General features: G+C 52.0%; 1 protein-coding gene across 1 annotated transcript; it reads left to right on the forward strand.

The window, feature by feature from the left end:
- The first annotated feature begins 2000 nt into the window (after nt 1-2000).
- On the forward strand, nt 2001-17345 carry IP6K3 (inositol hexakisphosphate kinase 3). Its single transcript, XM_037410457.1, has 6 exons — nt 2001-2675; nt 7333-7657; nt 12528-12750; nt 13777-13949; nt 14592-14767; nt 16015-17345. Exons 2-6 carry the CDS (start codon nt 7459-7461, stop codon nt 16483-16485), a joined length of 1242 nt encoding a protein of 413 aa, XP_037266354.1. The 5' UTR covers nt 2001-2675; nt 7333-7458; the 3' UTR covers nt 16486-17345.
- The last annotated feature ends 57 nt before the right edge of the window (nt 17346-17402 follow it).

Raw genomic sequence — 17402 nt, forward strand, 5'->3', positions numbered from 1 at the left:
GCTGGGGACCAGGCGGCCCTGGCTCACCCGAGGCTTTGCCCTCCGCTTTTATTAATGACGGCGTGCCCACCCTGCCCGGGTCCGTGCCGGGCTGGGAAAGGTTTGGAGTCAGGACTGAGGCTGCAGCCTGAGGCTAGCCGAGGGTAATAATATCTTTCTGCTCGTAATTAGTTCCTAATTAGCATAGTTTTAATATGAGACAGGGTTGCTCTCCCCTTAGAGTGCTCTGCTTTCTACAAGAGGCTGAGTAATTGCCTCTGCAGCTCTGCGGCCGCAATCAGCCCGGCTGCCTGCGTGGGGACCCCGCAGCCGCTGGCGGCCTCAGCTCCGGCATCCTCCGTGTGCTTGTTTTAATGGAGCGATAACTGCAAAGGACATGTCTCCCGGCCCGGCAATACGCCTGCCATCAAAATGAGATTGCTTCAATTAACACGTGCATTAAAAATCCATACGAGAGCCAGCGGGATGGGTTTCTGCAAAGGAGAAAGGTGTGCGCTGGTGATGCGCTGCAGCAGCCGGACACCCGTGCTGGGGACACGGGGCAAATCTGGGTGCTCGGTCCTGCCTCGCTGAGCCCAAGGGACCCCCCCATCACGGGCCCGGCCCCCTCCCACCAGCCCAGTAATGATTAGATATAAAGCCTGATGTGTTTGGGGATTGCATACTGGCTTGGCTTCTCTTTTCAGGGGCTTTTGGAGTGATGTGCTATAGCACGTGAAGGACAGAATAAGGGATGTCGGGATGCGCTGCTTGCCCGTGCCACCCTCGTGGTGGGCATGGCGAGGGGGAGCTGGCGTGGAGACCTGCTCTGCCCCATCGGTCCTGGAAAAGGAGGAGGAAACACCAAGACCAGCCTGACTTGGGGGACAGGAGAAGGTAGAAGCAGCTGCTGGGAACCAGCATGTTCCTGCTGCTAGGATGGTCCGTGATGCTGAGCCGTGCCTTATATGTTTTACTCCCAGCCTGCCCTCTCCCCTGGCCTCTAGCTGCTCCAGGGCCATCACGGCGCAGGTGATGCAGAGCTGAGTCGTGGCCGGGAGACGTTCCACCCTGTTGCTGGAAGGTGGCAAGGTACCTCTGGGGAATTTACACCCTGAATTTTTGATGCCTCTGTTGCATTTTGCAAAGACTGGCTGATGGGTTCAGAAGTTGTTGGCGGGGGATGTGCGGCGGCTGGCCCGGCAGAGTGCCTGTGTCAGCTTTTTTTTCCTTCAGAAACCTAGCTTATTTAAAAAAAACCAAAAAAAAACCAAAAAAAAAACCAACAGAAAGGCACTTTCCTGAGCTAAAATACCAGCATAAAGCAGAGTGAAGTCAGAGCTCAGGAATCAGGGTCTTTGTTTGATTCTTGCCTTTAATCTCAGCCTCTGCCCCCAACCATCAGTTCGATCCCTCTGGTCTTCGCGAGCCTGCTTTCTCCTCTCCAGTTAGCCAGAATTACTACATCCATCAATCGTTATCTCCACAGTGAGATTTTCTTCCCAACCTCCCGCTGGTTTGCTGCAGAGCCCTCCCAGCACCTTCCCCACGGCAGCCTGCGGGGCCCCAGCCGCGGACACTGCTTTGGTAACGTCCCCAAGTTACTGCTGGGGACTGGCCCGGGTGCCCCAGGACGGGGGGCTGAGGGTGGGCACCCTCCTTGTCCTGGGGCATGCCAGGGCCGTGTGGCCTCCTAAATAACCCACGGGTCCTGTATTCCTGGGATGCACGGGGCTGGCACGGCATGTCCAGAGGATGCCTGCCCTCGGCAGGACGCCGGTGTTTGGAAGGGGGTCCGGAGGGGGTCGGGGGGGACATGTGCTGTCCTTGACTCACTGGAGGAGACAATCTGGCCCTGGCAGGAAGCTCCCCGGGACTTTTCCATTCCCCCCACTGCTTCCAAGTGCCGAGGTGTCGTTTTTCCCTGCACGAGGCTGTTGGCAGGGTCAGGGCTGGGTGGCTGCGGGCTCCGCTCCCTGATCCGCTCACCGGCTGCCCAGCGGGGGGGCAAACCCCAGCCTTGCCCCCCTTGCCGTAAACAGCTTTTCTTTGCCAAAAAGGCTGGGGATCCAGTCTGTCCCACAGCATCCCAGCCCCTCTCCCCACCTCTCTCCAGCGATCCCAGCCCCTTCGCCTGTCCCCTGCGTCGCCCTGGTGTGTTTTCCCCACACAGGGAGCAAACGGCCAGTAGGTTTGTTTGCTGGGAGCTCTGGGAAACTGGTGTCCATCCCGCTCCCACCGCCCTTTCCCTGCCAGCTCCCAGCCTGTTCCCGCAGGGAGGGGATAAACACCAGGGGGGTCCAGCCTGGGGAGGGGGCTTTTGCAAGTGGAAAACAGACCAGAAAAAAGCAACGGTTGTTTTCCTGGAGAGGAGGTTGCCCAAGCGAGCCGGCGTGTGGCCACGTGTTCTGGGAAGCCTCGTACGTGGCTGGCCCCTTCTCCCCCCATCCTTAACCCTCTCGCGCAGGCGGCTTTGTTTGCCTTTAACACCCAGGGGTGTTTTTCCCCTCTGGAGAGCTCAGCAGTCAGCTGGACATACCAAGCGCTTGCCAGCGCTGGCAGCAGTCAGGTGATGGCCCAAATGTCCACGGGCTCCCCCCGCTCCCTCATTTCTCACCCTTGAGCCGCAGAGAAGCGCAGCCCAGGCAGCACCCCGAGCCCCCGCGGAGAACCCACCGGCCGCACGCACCCAGCAGGTGAGTCCAGGGTGGCTTCTGCATCGGCACCGGCCACCCTCCAGGGCAGGGTGGATACGGGCAGGATGAACGAGCACGGCACAGCTCAGAGCACAGCGTGGCTTGTGGGGAGGGATGGGAGCGAGGGGGACAGCCAGCACCCAGGGTGGGGGCTGGTGTGAACCTCTGGAGCAACCTGGGGTCCGCAAAAAATGAGCCTGGTGGGTTTTTGGTTCTTCATCGTGCTTGTGGCATCTCCAGAAAGCGCAGGGCAGCTCAGCAGAGGGGCAGATGGTGTCTGGTGGAGTGAAAGGCAGAAATCGGGCAGAGAGGTGACAGGATCAGGCCCTTTCCCATGGGATGTGGTGTCCCCCTGTCCCACGGCACTACTGGCAGCCCCAAGCTCGCTACCATGGTCCATAGGCACGTTCCTGAGTCCCACCAGGAAGCCCAGCCCTCGCCAGCCCCGCACCATCTCCCGATGGCCATGCCAGCCCTGAGGGTGGGCAGGGGGCTGTCAGCACCCCGCCAGCCCAGGAAAACACAACTCCCACCCCTCCCCATCGATCCCGCTGCTTCCCATAAACCAGCCAAATAAATCCTTCAGTGCAGCAAACTGAATCTTTGCATCTTCTTCATGAGGGACGTGGGGACCAGTCATCAACTTTACGAACGTCATTTTATTTCAGGAAAGGAAACGAAAGATAAAAGAGCTGAGGGTTTCTGCACGTAAGGATTTATGGCAGGATGGTTAGAGCTGGGTTTCTTGCTGAGAGCTGAGCTTCACGCTCCCGGCATGGTGCTGCCCTGCAACTGTTTTTCTGACTTTGGCTGTGGTCATGGGAAGAGCAGAAAAGGCAGATTTGAAGGTACACTGGGGGTTGCAGCAGCTTGCCTGCCTGTGCAAACAGCCCCAGTCTCCTTCGAGCCCCGCCAGGATGGGCACGGGGCTGGAACCAGTAGGATTTTCCTTACGGCCAAGGTGTTGCAGAGGCCAAAGACTGAAGGGAAATGGGGCAACTGGGCTTTGTGAAGCGCACCCGCGCCTTGCTGTGGGGCTGGGCTGGTGCTCGCTGCAGGAGCTGGCTTTTATTCCAGGTCAGCTCCAGTACCAAGAGCTACAGACGTACAGATGTCTTCAAATTAACACCTGTGGTTTTTTCTTGCTTTTTAATTAAGAAAAAAAACAAAAAACAAACAAAGCCCCCCAGCTCCCTGCAATGCTTGAAACCCAGCTTTGCCTCAGGGTGCTTTGGGATGCTCTGGAGACCCAGGACCCCCAGAGGGGAAGGTGCTGACCATGATATGTAAAGCTAAGAACATGGTCGCACGCTGACAGGGCACCTGGTTTTAAAGTGATTTTGCTTTTTAATATTCCAAAGTATTTCTGCCAAGAGGACCCCACCTATCTCCAAGGGATGGGCGTTCTCTGAGGGGCCGGGCTGCCTGCGGGTTGTTCCCCAGTGTGTCAGACTCAGAGCCACAACGGTTCTGCTTGGGATGAGGTGGAGTAAGCACTAATTAGAGATCAGAGAATTTAATCTGCTTGATTTGTTTCGGTGATGTTTAGAGTTAGGAATAGACAACTTGCTTTGACTCTTTCGACATTTGGCCCTAGATGAGAGCAGGGCAAAGGATAACGGTACCCGGCCATCAGAGAAATAATAGAATGCTTTAAATAATAGAATGATAGAACGGTTGGGGTTGGAAGGGATTTACAGACCATCTAATTCCCAATCCCTGCCACGGGCAGGGACACTTGCCACCAGCCCAGGTGGCTCCAAGCCCCGTCCAACCTGGTCTTGAACCCTTCCGGGGATAGGGCATCCACAGCTGCTCTGGGCACCCTGTGCCTCGCCGCACTCACAGTAGATTTCTTCCTGATATCACATCTAAATCTCCTCTCTTTCAGTATCTTGTTTTTTTTCTTGTTTTTTTTCTTTTTTTTTTTTTTTTTTCTGGAGAGGGGAGTTCTCTATACAGAGAAGTATTCTCCTTCCCCAATATTTTCTGACTCATCTTCTGCAGTGCCTGGTTGCTTTTTTTATTATTTTTTTAAGCTAGGAGAAAAATATACACGGTTCTTGGTTTTGTTTTTGACAACACAGATTTATCTGTAATTTCATGTATTTTTAGTGATGTAAATATCTTTTGGCATTCATGATAACCTGAGCCGATAGAAGTGATTTATTTCAGGAGAGTCTTGTTTCAGAGGAGCTCAGAGCAGCTCAATAAGTGTTTGCGGCAACATTTATCTGCTCCAAATAGACAAGCTGCTTCAGAACAAAAAACTAAATGAAAAGAACCCCTTTCTCTCACCGCAAATCTTGCTCTGAGTTTTGCTTAAGAGAAAACAATAAGAGCCTTATCAAATTGTGGGTTTTCTTCCCCCCAACTCTCTTTGCAATGCCAAGGTTGCCAGAATTGTAAAAGTGTGTTATGTCAGCCAAGTTTCAGCCTTGGACTGTCTCTGAAGCAATAAATACTGGATTGAAGTTGTGTTGTGCTCTCTGCTCCAAAGAGGTGTTATGACAAATTCCCTTGCTTTTTGCTTTTCCTCCTTTTTTTCTATTTTTTTTTTTAAGGAAGGCAGGAGGGAAAAAGAAACAATCCACAGCAAACCTGTAGCTTTCAAGGGAGAAATCCTCTTTAAAAAGTTGTCGCAACTTAACAAAATGCTAAATGCTTTTATTAACTTCTAGAAAGGCTCTGAAGAGCTGCTTTCTTCCCCGACTGAAAAGCACTCATGAAAGTGGCCTGGCTTTGTTCCCTGTGCTGGTACAGGCTGGTAATTGCAGAGTAGAAATTCCTCTCCAGCTGTGGTTTGATGATGAAAAAATAGAAAAAGGGGGGGTGGGGGGGATGGGAAATAAACCCACCTTGGGGGAAGGTAAAGGAGCTGCTGCTCCGTGTGTTTTGAGGGCAGGTGGGTTTCTTCTCCCCCTTCTCCGCCTTCAACCCACTTCATCCCACTCCTCCAGGCAAAAAAACAAAACGGGCACCTGCGCCGAGCGCTTGTGTGCTCGGTGGTTTAATTGCAGCAGGAGGAGCACGAAGGGGAAATTTCCGCAGCAGAGCTTTGACTCTTTGTTGCTGGATGAGGAACAGGCTGCGTTTCAGCGGTGAGAGCTCCCAGGATGGGCTGGAAGCGCTGGTTCGGGGTGGGGGGGCTGAGCCTGCCCTTCTCCAGAGACAACCACGATGGGCACCTGGGGGTTTATCGCTGGCGTGAGCAGGGAGGTACCACCGTCCCCTCGGCGGGGTCTCCTGGTGGAGGAGAGGGTGCTGGTGCTGCCCTGGTCCCAGTAAAGCTTGGTGGGGGTGGAGGTGGTGCCGCTCACCCAGCAGCACGTCCTCAAGGCTCTGCTGGAGAGAGATGGATCTGTCAAAGGTGGCGTTACCTGCTGCGCTGGGGTTTTGCTGGCAAAAATAGGATGCGAAGCTCCTGATGCTATGCTGAAGCTGGGGGAACAAGGAGAAAGTCGGCTGTGCTAACAGGGGCAGGCAAACCCAGGCTCAGCACACCCCCTTCCGAGGGCTGCAGGAACATGGACCCCTCCTCAAAAGGATGATTTCCCCCACACACACACATCCCATCCCTTTTAGTTTGGGGTCTGGAGTGTCCTCCTCTGGTTTTACTGCCTCGATGGTATGAAGCCAGGCTGCTTCTCCGGTGTAAATATTAGCTCAGCCGCCTTTCTGTCTTCCCCAGTGGCTGTGGGATTCCTCTGCCTGGTGCCCACCAGAGCAAGAGGTACCCAGGGGCTTCTTGCAAAGAGCAAAGTGGGCGTTGGTGGGTGCTTGCAAGAGAAAGCAGGGTGCTGCTGCCAGGGCAGTATGGCACAGGTGTGGTCCACGTCCGTGCTTTTCCCACTCGACTGCTTTAGAGCCAGGACTTGACAAAATCAAGGAGGAATTTCTCTTGGGGGCTACAACCAGGAAGGGATCTGGTGCTGGATTCTCCTTGGGGCTGCGGCAGAGGGCAGGGCTGGGGAGCGGGGGGGAGTCGGGGGGTGCCAACCGTCTGGGTGCTGGTTTGACGCATCCTCACGCCACGTGTCAGCGCAGTGGAGGAAACGCTCCTGCTGATGCCCCGGTGTTAAATGGCTGGGAATGTCCCAAATCCAGGTTCCTTTAGAAGGTGCAGAAAACATTGCTAACCCCATCAGCAGTGTTAAGAGGCAAGGGACGGCGCAGGGATGGGAAATTGCAGAGGCTTTATTAATAAAGCTTCTTTGCAAGGAACATCTTAGCTTGGGAAAGACTAAGACCATCATTAACACCGCTTCGTAAGGCAAACTGGGGCTGGTCCACAGCAAGGGGTGTCGTTAATACAGTGTATTAATAATCTGGCACTACCAGCCCCAGGAATGCCCTGATCCAGCTGCTTTAACGAGGCCACCGCATTAACTTGATAGCTCTTCTCGGTCACTGCCTTCTGCTTCTTTTGCCACCAACAGGTCTAAATTGGGTCTTTTCTGGACTCTGCATTTCAGATGGCGGGTCCCTGCCAGTCCCGGGGAAGCTGAAGATCTCATCCCAGCCAGCTGTGCCCTGGATGCCCGGCCCCGGCTGTGGCACGGGCTGCCACCAGGCAGACCCCAGGGTGCCGGCGCAGATGGTGGCTTTGCGGTGGCTTGTCCCCCCTTCTCACGCCCCCCAATACTCTGTTTTTCAGACAGCGCCGGTGAGAACCCAGAGTGGGCATTAACTGGCCTGGCACAGTATGTCCCAAACTCTGCTCCTGATCCCCCTTTGCCGCTACTGAAGGAAGCCAGCCCCCCTCCGCCTTTCGCCCAGCACCATGGTGGGGCAGAGCCCCCTGGACCCCAGCGAGAGCAGGACCGCCGTCCTCCTGGAGCCCTTCGTCCATCAGGTGGGCGGCCACATGAGCATGATGAAGTACGACGAGCACACGGTCTGCAAGCCCCTGGTCTTGCAGGAGCTGAGCTTCTACGAGTCGCTGCCCTTGGCCATGAGGCAGTTCACGCCCCAGTACAAAGGTAAGGGGAGATGGTGGGGAAGGAGCCAAGGGCTGTTGTCACCAGGATCTGGCCTGAGGCCGGGATAAAGGGCTAGTGGCAGTGCGGGAGGTACCGGCTGGCTCGGTTGGGCTGGGTCTGAGCTGTGGACCCCCATCACTTGTGCAGGTTTTGCTGAGCAAGGATGCTTTCCCAGGTGAGAGCGGGCACAGCGGCCGGTCTGTGAGACTGGGACAGTTTCCTGGGTCTCTGTGGCTGGAAGGGGACTCTGTGATATCTAATAAAGGTTGAGCACTGGATGATGGCACCGGGAGATCTTTCCTTCTGCTCATCCCCTTGGTGCCATGGTTGGCTTTGGTAACACAGGGGACTCGTTTTAAACAGGGCTGAAATTGGTCTGTTCCTGAGGCACAAGAGGGAGGCTGAGAGCATGAACACAATCCCAGGGAACTGAGAGCCTGGGCAGTGCCGAGGCAGGACAGGGAAGGTAAACACAGAAAAAACACAGAACAAGGGGCAGGAATAGGATGGGGTTTCCAACAGTGTTTGCTTTGAGGATTTTGCAGGTCATGGCCCCAAATAAGCTGGCCTGATGGCATGCAAATGGCAGCACTGAATAGGTGCAGGAAAGCAGGAGCTAGGAGGGTCTTGTTCACCACAGGATTCCCAAGAGGGAATTGGGAATCACCCAAGAGGAGGTGAAGGTTTCTGTCAGAAGCAAAGTTGTTGGTGAGGACAAGGAAAGGGTCAGGGCTGACACTAGCATGAGCTGGGGGAGAGATCCTTGGGACTGCCATGAAATACCAGGCCTGAAAAAAACAGCCGAGGGATGCACCAGCCGAGAGATGCACCAGCCCAGGGATGCACCAGCCCAGGGATGCGCCTGCCCAGGGATTCACCAGTCCAGGGATGCGCCTGCCCAGGGATGCACTGGGCATCACTTGTGCTGGGTGCTCCGCCTCAGTCAAGCCCTGCTCCCCACAATGCTCCTGGGAGCGCTGATCTCTGGAAAACCAGAGGTACAGACCACTTAAATTAAAAATCAAAGCCAGGCAGCTGTCCTGCCACAAGCAAGAATTTCCTGGGATAGGGAAAAGCCTCCCACCTGCCCCTCAGCTTGGTGCACCTCTTCAAACACCTCCCCCACCCCTAACTCTCCTTGCCTTGAGCCACTTTCCCAGCTGAATTTCTCAGCTTAGCTACTGGAAAACAGCACTTGGTGTCTGGGGAAGGGGGTCCTAATATTTTTTTGAGACATCCTCCCTCCCTCCCTTTCTTATTCCCTCACTATTTCTGCTTTTACTGCCAGACTTGTGCTGCTCATAAAGCACCTGACCCTGGATTTTTGCGCCAGGCAAGAAGCTCAGCTATCACGTAAAAACTTAAAATATCTTTTGGTCCTTCAGTGTTACAGAAAAGAGCTCAAAGTGTCAGCCGCGCTTTCGATGCGCTTCCAATCTAATCTCTCCCTTTCCCAGCAAGTCAGAGGCCTTTGCAGATTTATGGGACGATATTAAAAAGATGCTTAAGAAAGAAAACAAGGCTTCCTCTAAGCAATTTTCTTTAGCAGGGGCCAGGGTTCAGAGCTGGAGAGCTGGCCCCTGCTCCGTCTCTTTAATAAAGATGTTAAGCGGTCCCAGCTCATCAGTTCAGGGGTGGCCCGGTTATTAATACCTTTTTGTCTTCTTTTCCTCTTCTATTGCAAGTCCCAGTGAGTTTTGTGATGAAGGGTAATTAAATAGCAATTCTCCAATTTGGCATTGGGCACGTACTTTTTTTTTTTTTTTTTTTTTTTCCCTGCTTGTAACCGTCCCAACCCTGAATGCCAGGCAAATTAAAGAGGTGGAACGTTTTCCCACGAGGGTGATGAGTAGGATGAGCATCAGGGGGAATAATTCTGAGGTCTTCATCACCCATTCACACGTGTCCATGTTCCTCATCTCTATTCTTAGGCTGCGGGGGCAGGGACGGCCCAGGGACCATTATGTAATGATGACATTATGTGCAATGTTGATCAAATGTCATCATTCACATCTAACACCGAGTTGGCTGCATGAAAAATGCCTACCACTCGCTTAACCATTTCAGGCAGGTTGGTGACCTTGGGACCAGCTTTTCCCACTGCCAGCCCCTTGCAAACTTCTGCCTGCCCCTAGCTGAGCTTGCAAGGGGATGCTGGACTTGTTTTCAAGCCCACTTCTGCTCAGATTCTTATTGCACGCAGCAGTAAATAAATGCACTTGTAAATTTAAAAATAAATCCGTGAGGGTAGAGCTACATAGCAAAATGCTCCTGAGGCTCACTGGGATGCCACTAGCATGGTGACAGCACCCGTAAATACCTGCTGGCTGCCCCACTGGTGCGGGACAGGAGGGGGATTGTGGGTTTGGTGACACTAAAATGCCAGCAAAGTCAAGTACACCTTTGCTCCCAGATAGGTGTTTTCTTGTTGCTGTAGATAGAAGGGCGGTAGCCGTGTGTAACAGGTTTGTTTTGCACACACAAGTCACATGCAGGACACATGCAAAACCTGTAGGGAAGCACACCAGGAAACAAAAGTATTTTTCAGGCTTGATGTGTAGGTTTCTGAAGAGTTTTCAACTGGCAGGAGTGAGAGGATCACATTCCCTTGCAATTTAACTGCTCATTCTCGCCATTGCAAATCTCCCCGTTAATTTTCATATTAATGGAAGATACTTAAGAACCCTATAGTTTCATGCTATATATAACGCTTTTAGGGCCAGATTGTCAGCACTATGTAAATCAGCACAGCTCCATTGACTTGCAGATATGTAATTGGGACAGTTTTTAAGGTTACAGGCTGCTATAGCACCGTAACTGAGGCGTAGCGCTAGATTTGGAATCGAGGACTCCATTCGCCTCGCAGTGACTTTTTAAAAATAAAAAGGCTTTGATTTAGGTAGAAGATATGCTAGCTTTTTTTTTTTTTTTTTTTTTCTTTTCTCCTGCCTGCCTCCCCTGAAAATTCAAAGCAGGCATCCGAGCTGATAGGGATTTCGCTTGCTCTCGGTTATCCGTAATAGGGGTTTGCTACAAAAGGGGTTCAGCGAAGGTAACAGTGGAGCCTGAGGAAGACAGAGCTCCCTGTGCTCACCATCACCACAAGCACAGGACTGAGATAGCTAAAAATATTCCTTACCCCCTTTTTAAGGCTTCCAGCTCCCTTGGCAGAGCTGCCTGTGTATATTTCTCCCCCAGTTCAGTGCAAAAGGAGCTGGTTTAGCCATGGCATGCTGTTCCCATTAATGCTGGGTTTACAGCAAAAGGGAACAGAAATGGTTGCGGTACCTGAGCAGAGGGGTGGGAGGGAAGCGCGTCCCAGTACAGCTGGAGCTGTAGGGTGATGGGGTGCAGGACCCGGGGAGGGATGGGCACCCTGAGCCTAACAGAGGTGGCTGGTGGCTGCAGACACACAGGGCTCCTGCAATTCAGGCGGTGAAAGCCTCTCCCAGTCAGCAAAAACTCAGCAGGCAGGGCTCTGCGCACACACAGAGGGCAAATCCTTCTGTCTGTGTTTATTTACTACCATCTCACTTTAGATGGAGAGAAGGGAGCGTGCATATTTATTTGCTTTGGCAAATTCTTTGCTCGGGAGAACAGAGCTCCCTTGTTCTTTAAGCTGCTGCAAAGCATCTCCCCGCAGTTCCCCACAGACCAAGTGAGGATACCCTGGGGACAGCTGGATAAAACCCAGCTCCTCATGTTGCTGACGGGGGGCTCTTTCCAGTGATGAGTTTTGCTGGTCCAACAGCCTCGACCATCCTCTTTTGGATCTCCCATACTGCAGCGCGACTTGAAAGCAGCAGGGTACGACTCATGTGTCTGGCATCCCCTCAGAGCCCCAAAGGGCCCTGCTCTAAAAATGCCTCCGCTGCCTTGAAAGGCTCAGGCAGCCCTGCCAGAGGGCTGCAGGAGCAGGATTGCGGTTATCAGCCTTTTTCAGAAAGGTCAGAGCTGTCTGGTACGTGAGCCATGGCCATTCCTGCTCTGTCATTTGAGAGGCGGAGGCAGCCGTCCCCATGCAGGGATGCGCTGAGACTGGGCTAAATCCGTGATGGGCTGAATGGCATTCGAGCCCCGCGATTCCTGTTAAGAGTCAGGGAAAACTGCGATGTTAAAATACACAGTGGTGTTTTAAGCACTTAGGGTGGAAAGTAATAATCCCCGGTCATGGGCACGGTCACGGTCACGGTCACGGTCCCGCCTCGTGCATGGAGACCAGACATGTGAGGGTCCTGTTCCCACCATCGGCTGTTTGGGTGCTTGGTGCTTGGGGAAGGACATGACCAAGACAATGTAAGGGTGTCACATATGCAGGCAGCGCTGCCAGCCCCTGCAGATGCCTCTGCCCTTGCTCCCGGGGGCCCTCCAATTAAAGGAGACACTTGGCATCCTGGCTGTCTTTGGAAAAGTCCTTGTCCCCAACGCTCCCTTTGCTTCCTGCCGATGAAAAGCATTTCCAACTTTGCCCTGTCTTAAAAAGCGAGACCTAAATCCTTTGTCATAAAGAAACCAGAATCTCCCGGTCCAAAGCAGGGGCCTTTGCTGGGTCACTCGTGGTGTAGCCAAGCCTGGAGGGATGGAGGATGAAGGAACATGACGTTCAGAGGAGGCAGGTTTCAAGCCGAGCCTTGGAGAGGAGGAAACATTAGAAAAGTCTGTGGCTGTTTCCCAGGGTCTCAAACGAATGGTGTTTATTTGGCCTCAAAGCAGAGTGGGGTCAGCGTGAGAGGCCACCAAAACACGAGGAGGCAGGTGTCCTGCTAAGCGCCAGCCCGCTCAGGAAGGCTGGACCACCACGGGCTGGTGCAGATGGTGGCCCATGGGTTAACGTCATCCTCATTTGTTTTTTTCCCCCCTTTTTGTCCAGGCATCGTTTCTGTGCACCTCAAAAAGGACAGCCTCGGCAACCTGACCCTGATCGCCAGCCCCAGCCTGCAGACAGAGAGCTGCAGCCGCCTGGATAACGCCATCGGTGACTCCTCGGTGACGATATGGCACAAATGCAAGTGGGCTGCCAGCACCAGCACTGGCACCGAGCACACGCTGGTCAACTGGAATCACGCGCAGGTCACCAAGACCTTCAAAGACAGGTGAGGGTCTGCCATGGGCGGGCTGCTCCCTGCAAACCTCCTCCTGGTCCTTGTCTGTCGCTTTGGGTAGGGTCTAACTGGGATGGGTTTGGTGGGCCAGCAAAAACCCAGCCAGCAAAAGCAATGCCCGGCCAAGGTGAGGAAAAGCAAAGCCCAGCCTGGTGGCTTCGTGGTTCACCTCCTCCCCAGCTCGCGGATGGGGCGGAGCAGGTTTGGCAGTTGCTGAGATGCTGTTGCTCAAACACATGCCCCAAACTCTGCTCTAAACCTGCACCCTCAGAGCACAGCGGGCTCCAAAGGGAGGAGAGGCCCCAGGAGAACGGCCACCAAGCGCACAGCACCTAACACCCTTCTGCTGGGAACTGCTCGTTCCAGGATGGTTCAATCCTGCCCTCGTGCCAGGGGGGAGCTGGCTCTGAGAGGCACGGCGGTGCTTGCAAGCACACCGTGACCTCAGACCCGGCAGAGGCTTTCTGCGGGTCGCTTCCATCTCGGCCTGGTTCAGAAAAGACCCAGGTCAGCTGCGGCTAAAGGGTGCAATATCGCTGCCGTGAAACCGCTGCCTTCGGTGCGATGGGAGTTATGTTTTTTTCGACGAGCGAGACCAAGGAATGACCCTCCAAGGAGAACAAATCTCATCGCTCCCTCCCTCCCCTCCTGGAAGGCTGCTGCTCTAAATTGGGAATCATTCCTGTGGTTGGACGATTTGCCCGTGTTGTGCCCGTTAGGCAGATAAATAGAGATTCCTGGTCGTTGGTGCTATGAATGGCACTTTTCATAGGAGCCAAGCACACTTTGAAATTGTAATGAAAGAAAATATTGGCACCCAGCAATGGCTGGCTTTCTGAAAATTACTTTTACAGAGTAACAAAGGATCTCTGCAGGTTGGACATGATCAATATGTTTTCTTTGGGAGTCCCTGAACATTTACCTTATCAAGTTTGAGGCTCTACAAAAGAGGAGGGGAGGGAATATTCTCTTCTGGAGTTTATAAACCAAACGTGTTCTTTTGTGTGCTTTGTCTAGCTGCCCAGGGAAGGTGCTATTGAGGACAGACCTTCAGTACCGCACAGATTCACTTTTGGAAGATGCAAATGGAAACCAGCCAGAGAGAAAAAGCTACAACCCCTGGGGACTGCACTGTCACAGGCAGCACCTGAACCGCATGTCCTCCAAGCATAATGAGAACAAACTTCATCGTATCCTTTCTCCTCTCTCCCCTCCAGCATAGCCTTGGCTACAAATAACAGCCCGTAATCAATGTATGGTTTACTGCAGGAGTATGCGTCCCTCTTCTGCCCAGGCTCTGGGAAAAGACAGAATATAGTTGCTCTGTTATCTTCTCCCACTGTTCATAAAAAAAAAAAAAAAATTAAAAAAAGGGAAAAAACCCACTTCCCATCAAGGCTATTCAGCATAAATCAAGGATCCCCTTGGCATACATTTGAAAACACAACTATATAGGAATTAGCAGCTGCCTTGCCTTTTATTTTCCTATTACACTTCATTACCCACCAGTCAGGTGAGTAATAGGGTTTAACAACTTCCCCCACACCCACCGGAGTGAGTACAGCGCTGAGGCAAGGTGCTGGATTGACAGCCCAGGGCTATCATGTCACTGCAGAATGGAGCTGTTGGTGCTTTAATTGGTAGGACTGTACCACAGTAAATTAACTGAAATTGGCAGCAAGGGGCCTATAGCAATGACACGTTGGTAAAATTGGCTCAGAAAGTCTCATTACAGTTGTGAGCTATTATGGAGAGTGTCAGCAGTTGCTCTGATTTAAGACCTCTTTCAATTAGAATTTAAAAGTATGGGGTTTCCCTTAACTCATGTTCAGAGTTTCTATTACTCGAAAATGTGGTATCAAAATACAACTATCCCTGCATCCTGGACTTAAAGATGGGAACCCGGCAGCATGGCGATGATGCCTCGGAGGAGAAAAAAGCCCGGCACATCAAGAAGTGTGAACAAAGCACCTCTGCCTCGCTGGGCGTTCGCATCTGCGGGATGCAGGTAAGGCGAAGCCTCGGTCCTTTTGGTGTTTGCCCAACAGGCGGCTTGAAACCAAGCTGGAAACCTAAAGGGACTCTTTGCTGGTGTAAAATGAAGCAGTTTTATTCTCTTCTCCCAGCAAATAGAACTGGCCGCTCAGCTGTGTGTCCTATCCTCAAAGAGGAGAGGATGCTTAGGGAAGAGTGCGGAATATGGCACGTCCAGGCTGACCCTTTCCCCACGCTGACTTCTGGAGATCTGGCTGCTTTCACAAGCGGTGGCAGCATAAGCACCACCCCACCCCACTGCCGCCAGTATGAGCAGCTGGGAACCAGTTTACCCCAGCTGAGAATCTGCCTGTACAGGAACGCAGATTTCCCTGTCACGCTCAGCTCTTGGCTGCTGCACAAAAAAGAAAAATGAAAAAAGCATCCCGGTGCCCCAGTCGTGCCTTTGCAGAGCTGTCTCATCCTGTCACCGCAAGAGTGAGGGTTTTATTTTGCGCTAAATATGATGGTTCCTCTTGCTCAGAATCACTGCCCTTCCTCCTAGAAACCGAAACCACACATTTCTTTCACTCACACTTCTTGAGCACGTTTCGAAACGTTGCTCTGCTGTGCCTGCAGGATAATTATGAGAAGGATGATTGTAAAGCACATATACAGCAGCGTAAACACCCAGGTTCAAAACCGGTGTCCCTTTCTGCTCTCTGACATCCTTCTCTTGAGCAGATTATTCTTTAAATTACAACTGGCGTGTGAGCCGATTCGAAATTCACTCCCTCATTTCTTACTCAGTGTTACCAGAGCCTCACATAAAAAAAATTCTGTCTACATCTTGTCTCTCTGTGTTTAAGCAAGCGAGATTATCGCTACCCATGCATTACATATTATGAGAAGGTACAAAGCTGGAGTATTCCTGTACTACCGCAAACTCCTACCATAGCCAGAGGGAAAATGCTGTAAATAAATCACTAGTGACACGGCTATGACTTACAGCTATTTGGTTTCACAAAGAGGTAATTTATGGCAGTACAACAAGAATCTGCGCTAGTGGTTTAAATCAAATAGTTTAAATCTCCAGCAAGGACGGGAGATGGGATTCAGCGAGAAGCCTGCAGTACATTGCCAGCACTGCTGGATTTTGCGAGACTGCAGAGGATCTATGTCCCGTCCCTCACCTTGGGTCAGAACTATTTTGATCAGGGCAAAATCTCGAGCTTTGGGAGAACTGAACAACTGAACCTGGATCGTTGCTCTTTCCTCCAGGTTTACCAAGCGGACACTGGCCATTTTCTCTGCAAAGATAAGTATTATGGCAGGAAACTCTCACCAGAGGGATTCAGGCAAACCTTGCACCAGTTCCTGTGCAACGGCAACTACCTCCGAACGGATCTGCTGGAGCCCATCATCCTGCGGCTAAAAGCTCTGCTTTCCGTCATCAGGAAGCAAAGCTCTTACAGGTTCTACTCCAGCTCACTTCTCATCATTTATGATGGACAGGAGCAGAAGGAGAACATGGCACCCTTGGATAACCACCTTCACTTCCCAAAAACAAACTGCAGCTCGTCACACAGCACTAATCACGCCAGAGTTGACGTCCGGATGATAGACTTTGCCCACACCACTTTTAAAGGTTCCAAATGCAATCACACGACTTACGACGGGCCAGACCACGGCTATATTTTTGGCCTGGAGAATCTCATCAAAATCCTTCAGAATATCTCAGAAGGCAAATGACAAATTCTGTGAAATAGCCTGGATTTACTAGTGACCGATAGCTCTGAAAAGCACCGCATTGGGTCAGTTGTACGGGACCCTCACAGCTGCTGGATGGCACGTGCACGGTTTGGAATGAGAGCATGGACAGCTTGCTAGGAGAGCGCAAAAACCGCTACATGCCATTACTGAACTCAAGCGTAAAAAGCAAAGAGCTGAAAGAATCTGTTCTGTCTGCAATCAATCAGATTTATTTTCCGTTTTTGTTTTACTGCTGTCCTTGATTTATTTGTGAGCCAAAAGAAAGCCTTACTGGAAAGAGTCTTAATGATAAAATAGGACCCGCTCACCTCTACACTCACAGAGCCAAGCGGGCTAAGGAGATACTCTGCATTTGACTGAGACTATTAAAACGAGCTGGCAGGTCTGAACAGATTGCAGCATTACTTTCAACTCATGCTCAACGCTACGGGCTGAACACAGAGACACAAGCAGGAGAGGAAAAACGCACACCCTGACATTCATGCTCCACATGCCCAGCGCTTCAAGACCGTCAGGTGTTCTCTGTAGAGTGCAGGTGTTGAAACACGGGCGTACGAGATGCTGCGGAGGTTCTGTGCTGCTTAAGGTGTAAAAGCAGAGAGACCTCAGACCAACCACTGGACCTCACAAAGGTTTAATATCCCTGTGGGATTATAACAGGGCACGTTTCAGAAACTTTCTAAGCAAGGGGCTCCGTAGGGGCTAGAAATAGGGGAATGCGATGATTCTGTCAGATGTCAGTCACAAAAACCAGTCACATCAAGGTACTTTTGCTTAAAAAAAAAAAAAAAGGAAGAAAAAAAGTGGGGGGAAAAAGTGTGAGATTGAGTCAGGGACTAGACACTAAAGGTCACCTAGCAATTCTTTGATACAAATATCGTGTGTGTGTTTGAAGG

This window comes from Falco rusticolus, chromosome 17 (assembly GCF_015220075.1).
Source record: "Falco rusticolus isolate bFalRus1 chromosome 17, bFalRus1.pri, whole genome shotgun sequence".
NCBI classification, from domain to species: domain Eukaryota; kingdom Metazoa; phylum Chordata; class Aves; order Falconiformes; family Falconidae; genus Falco; species Falco rusticolus.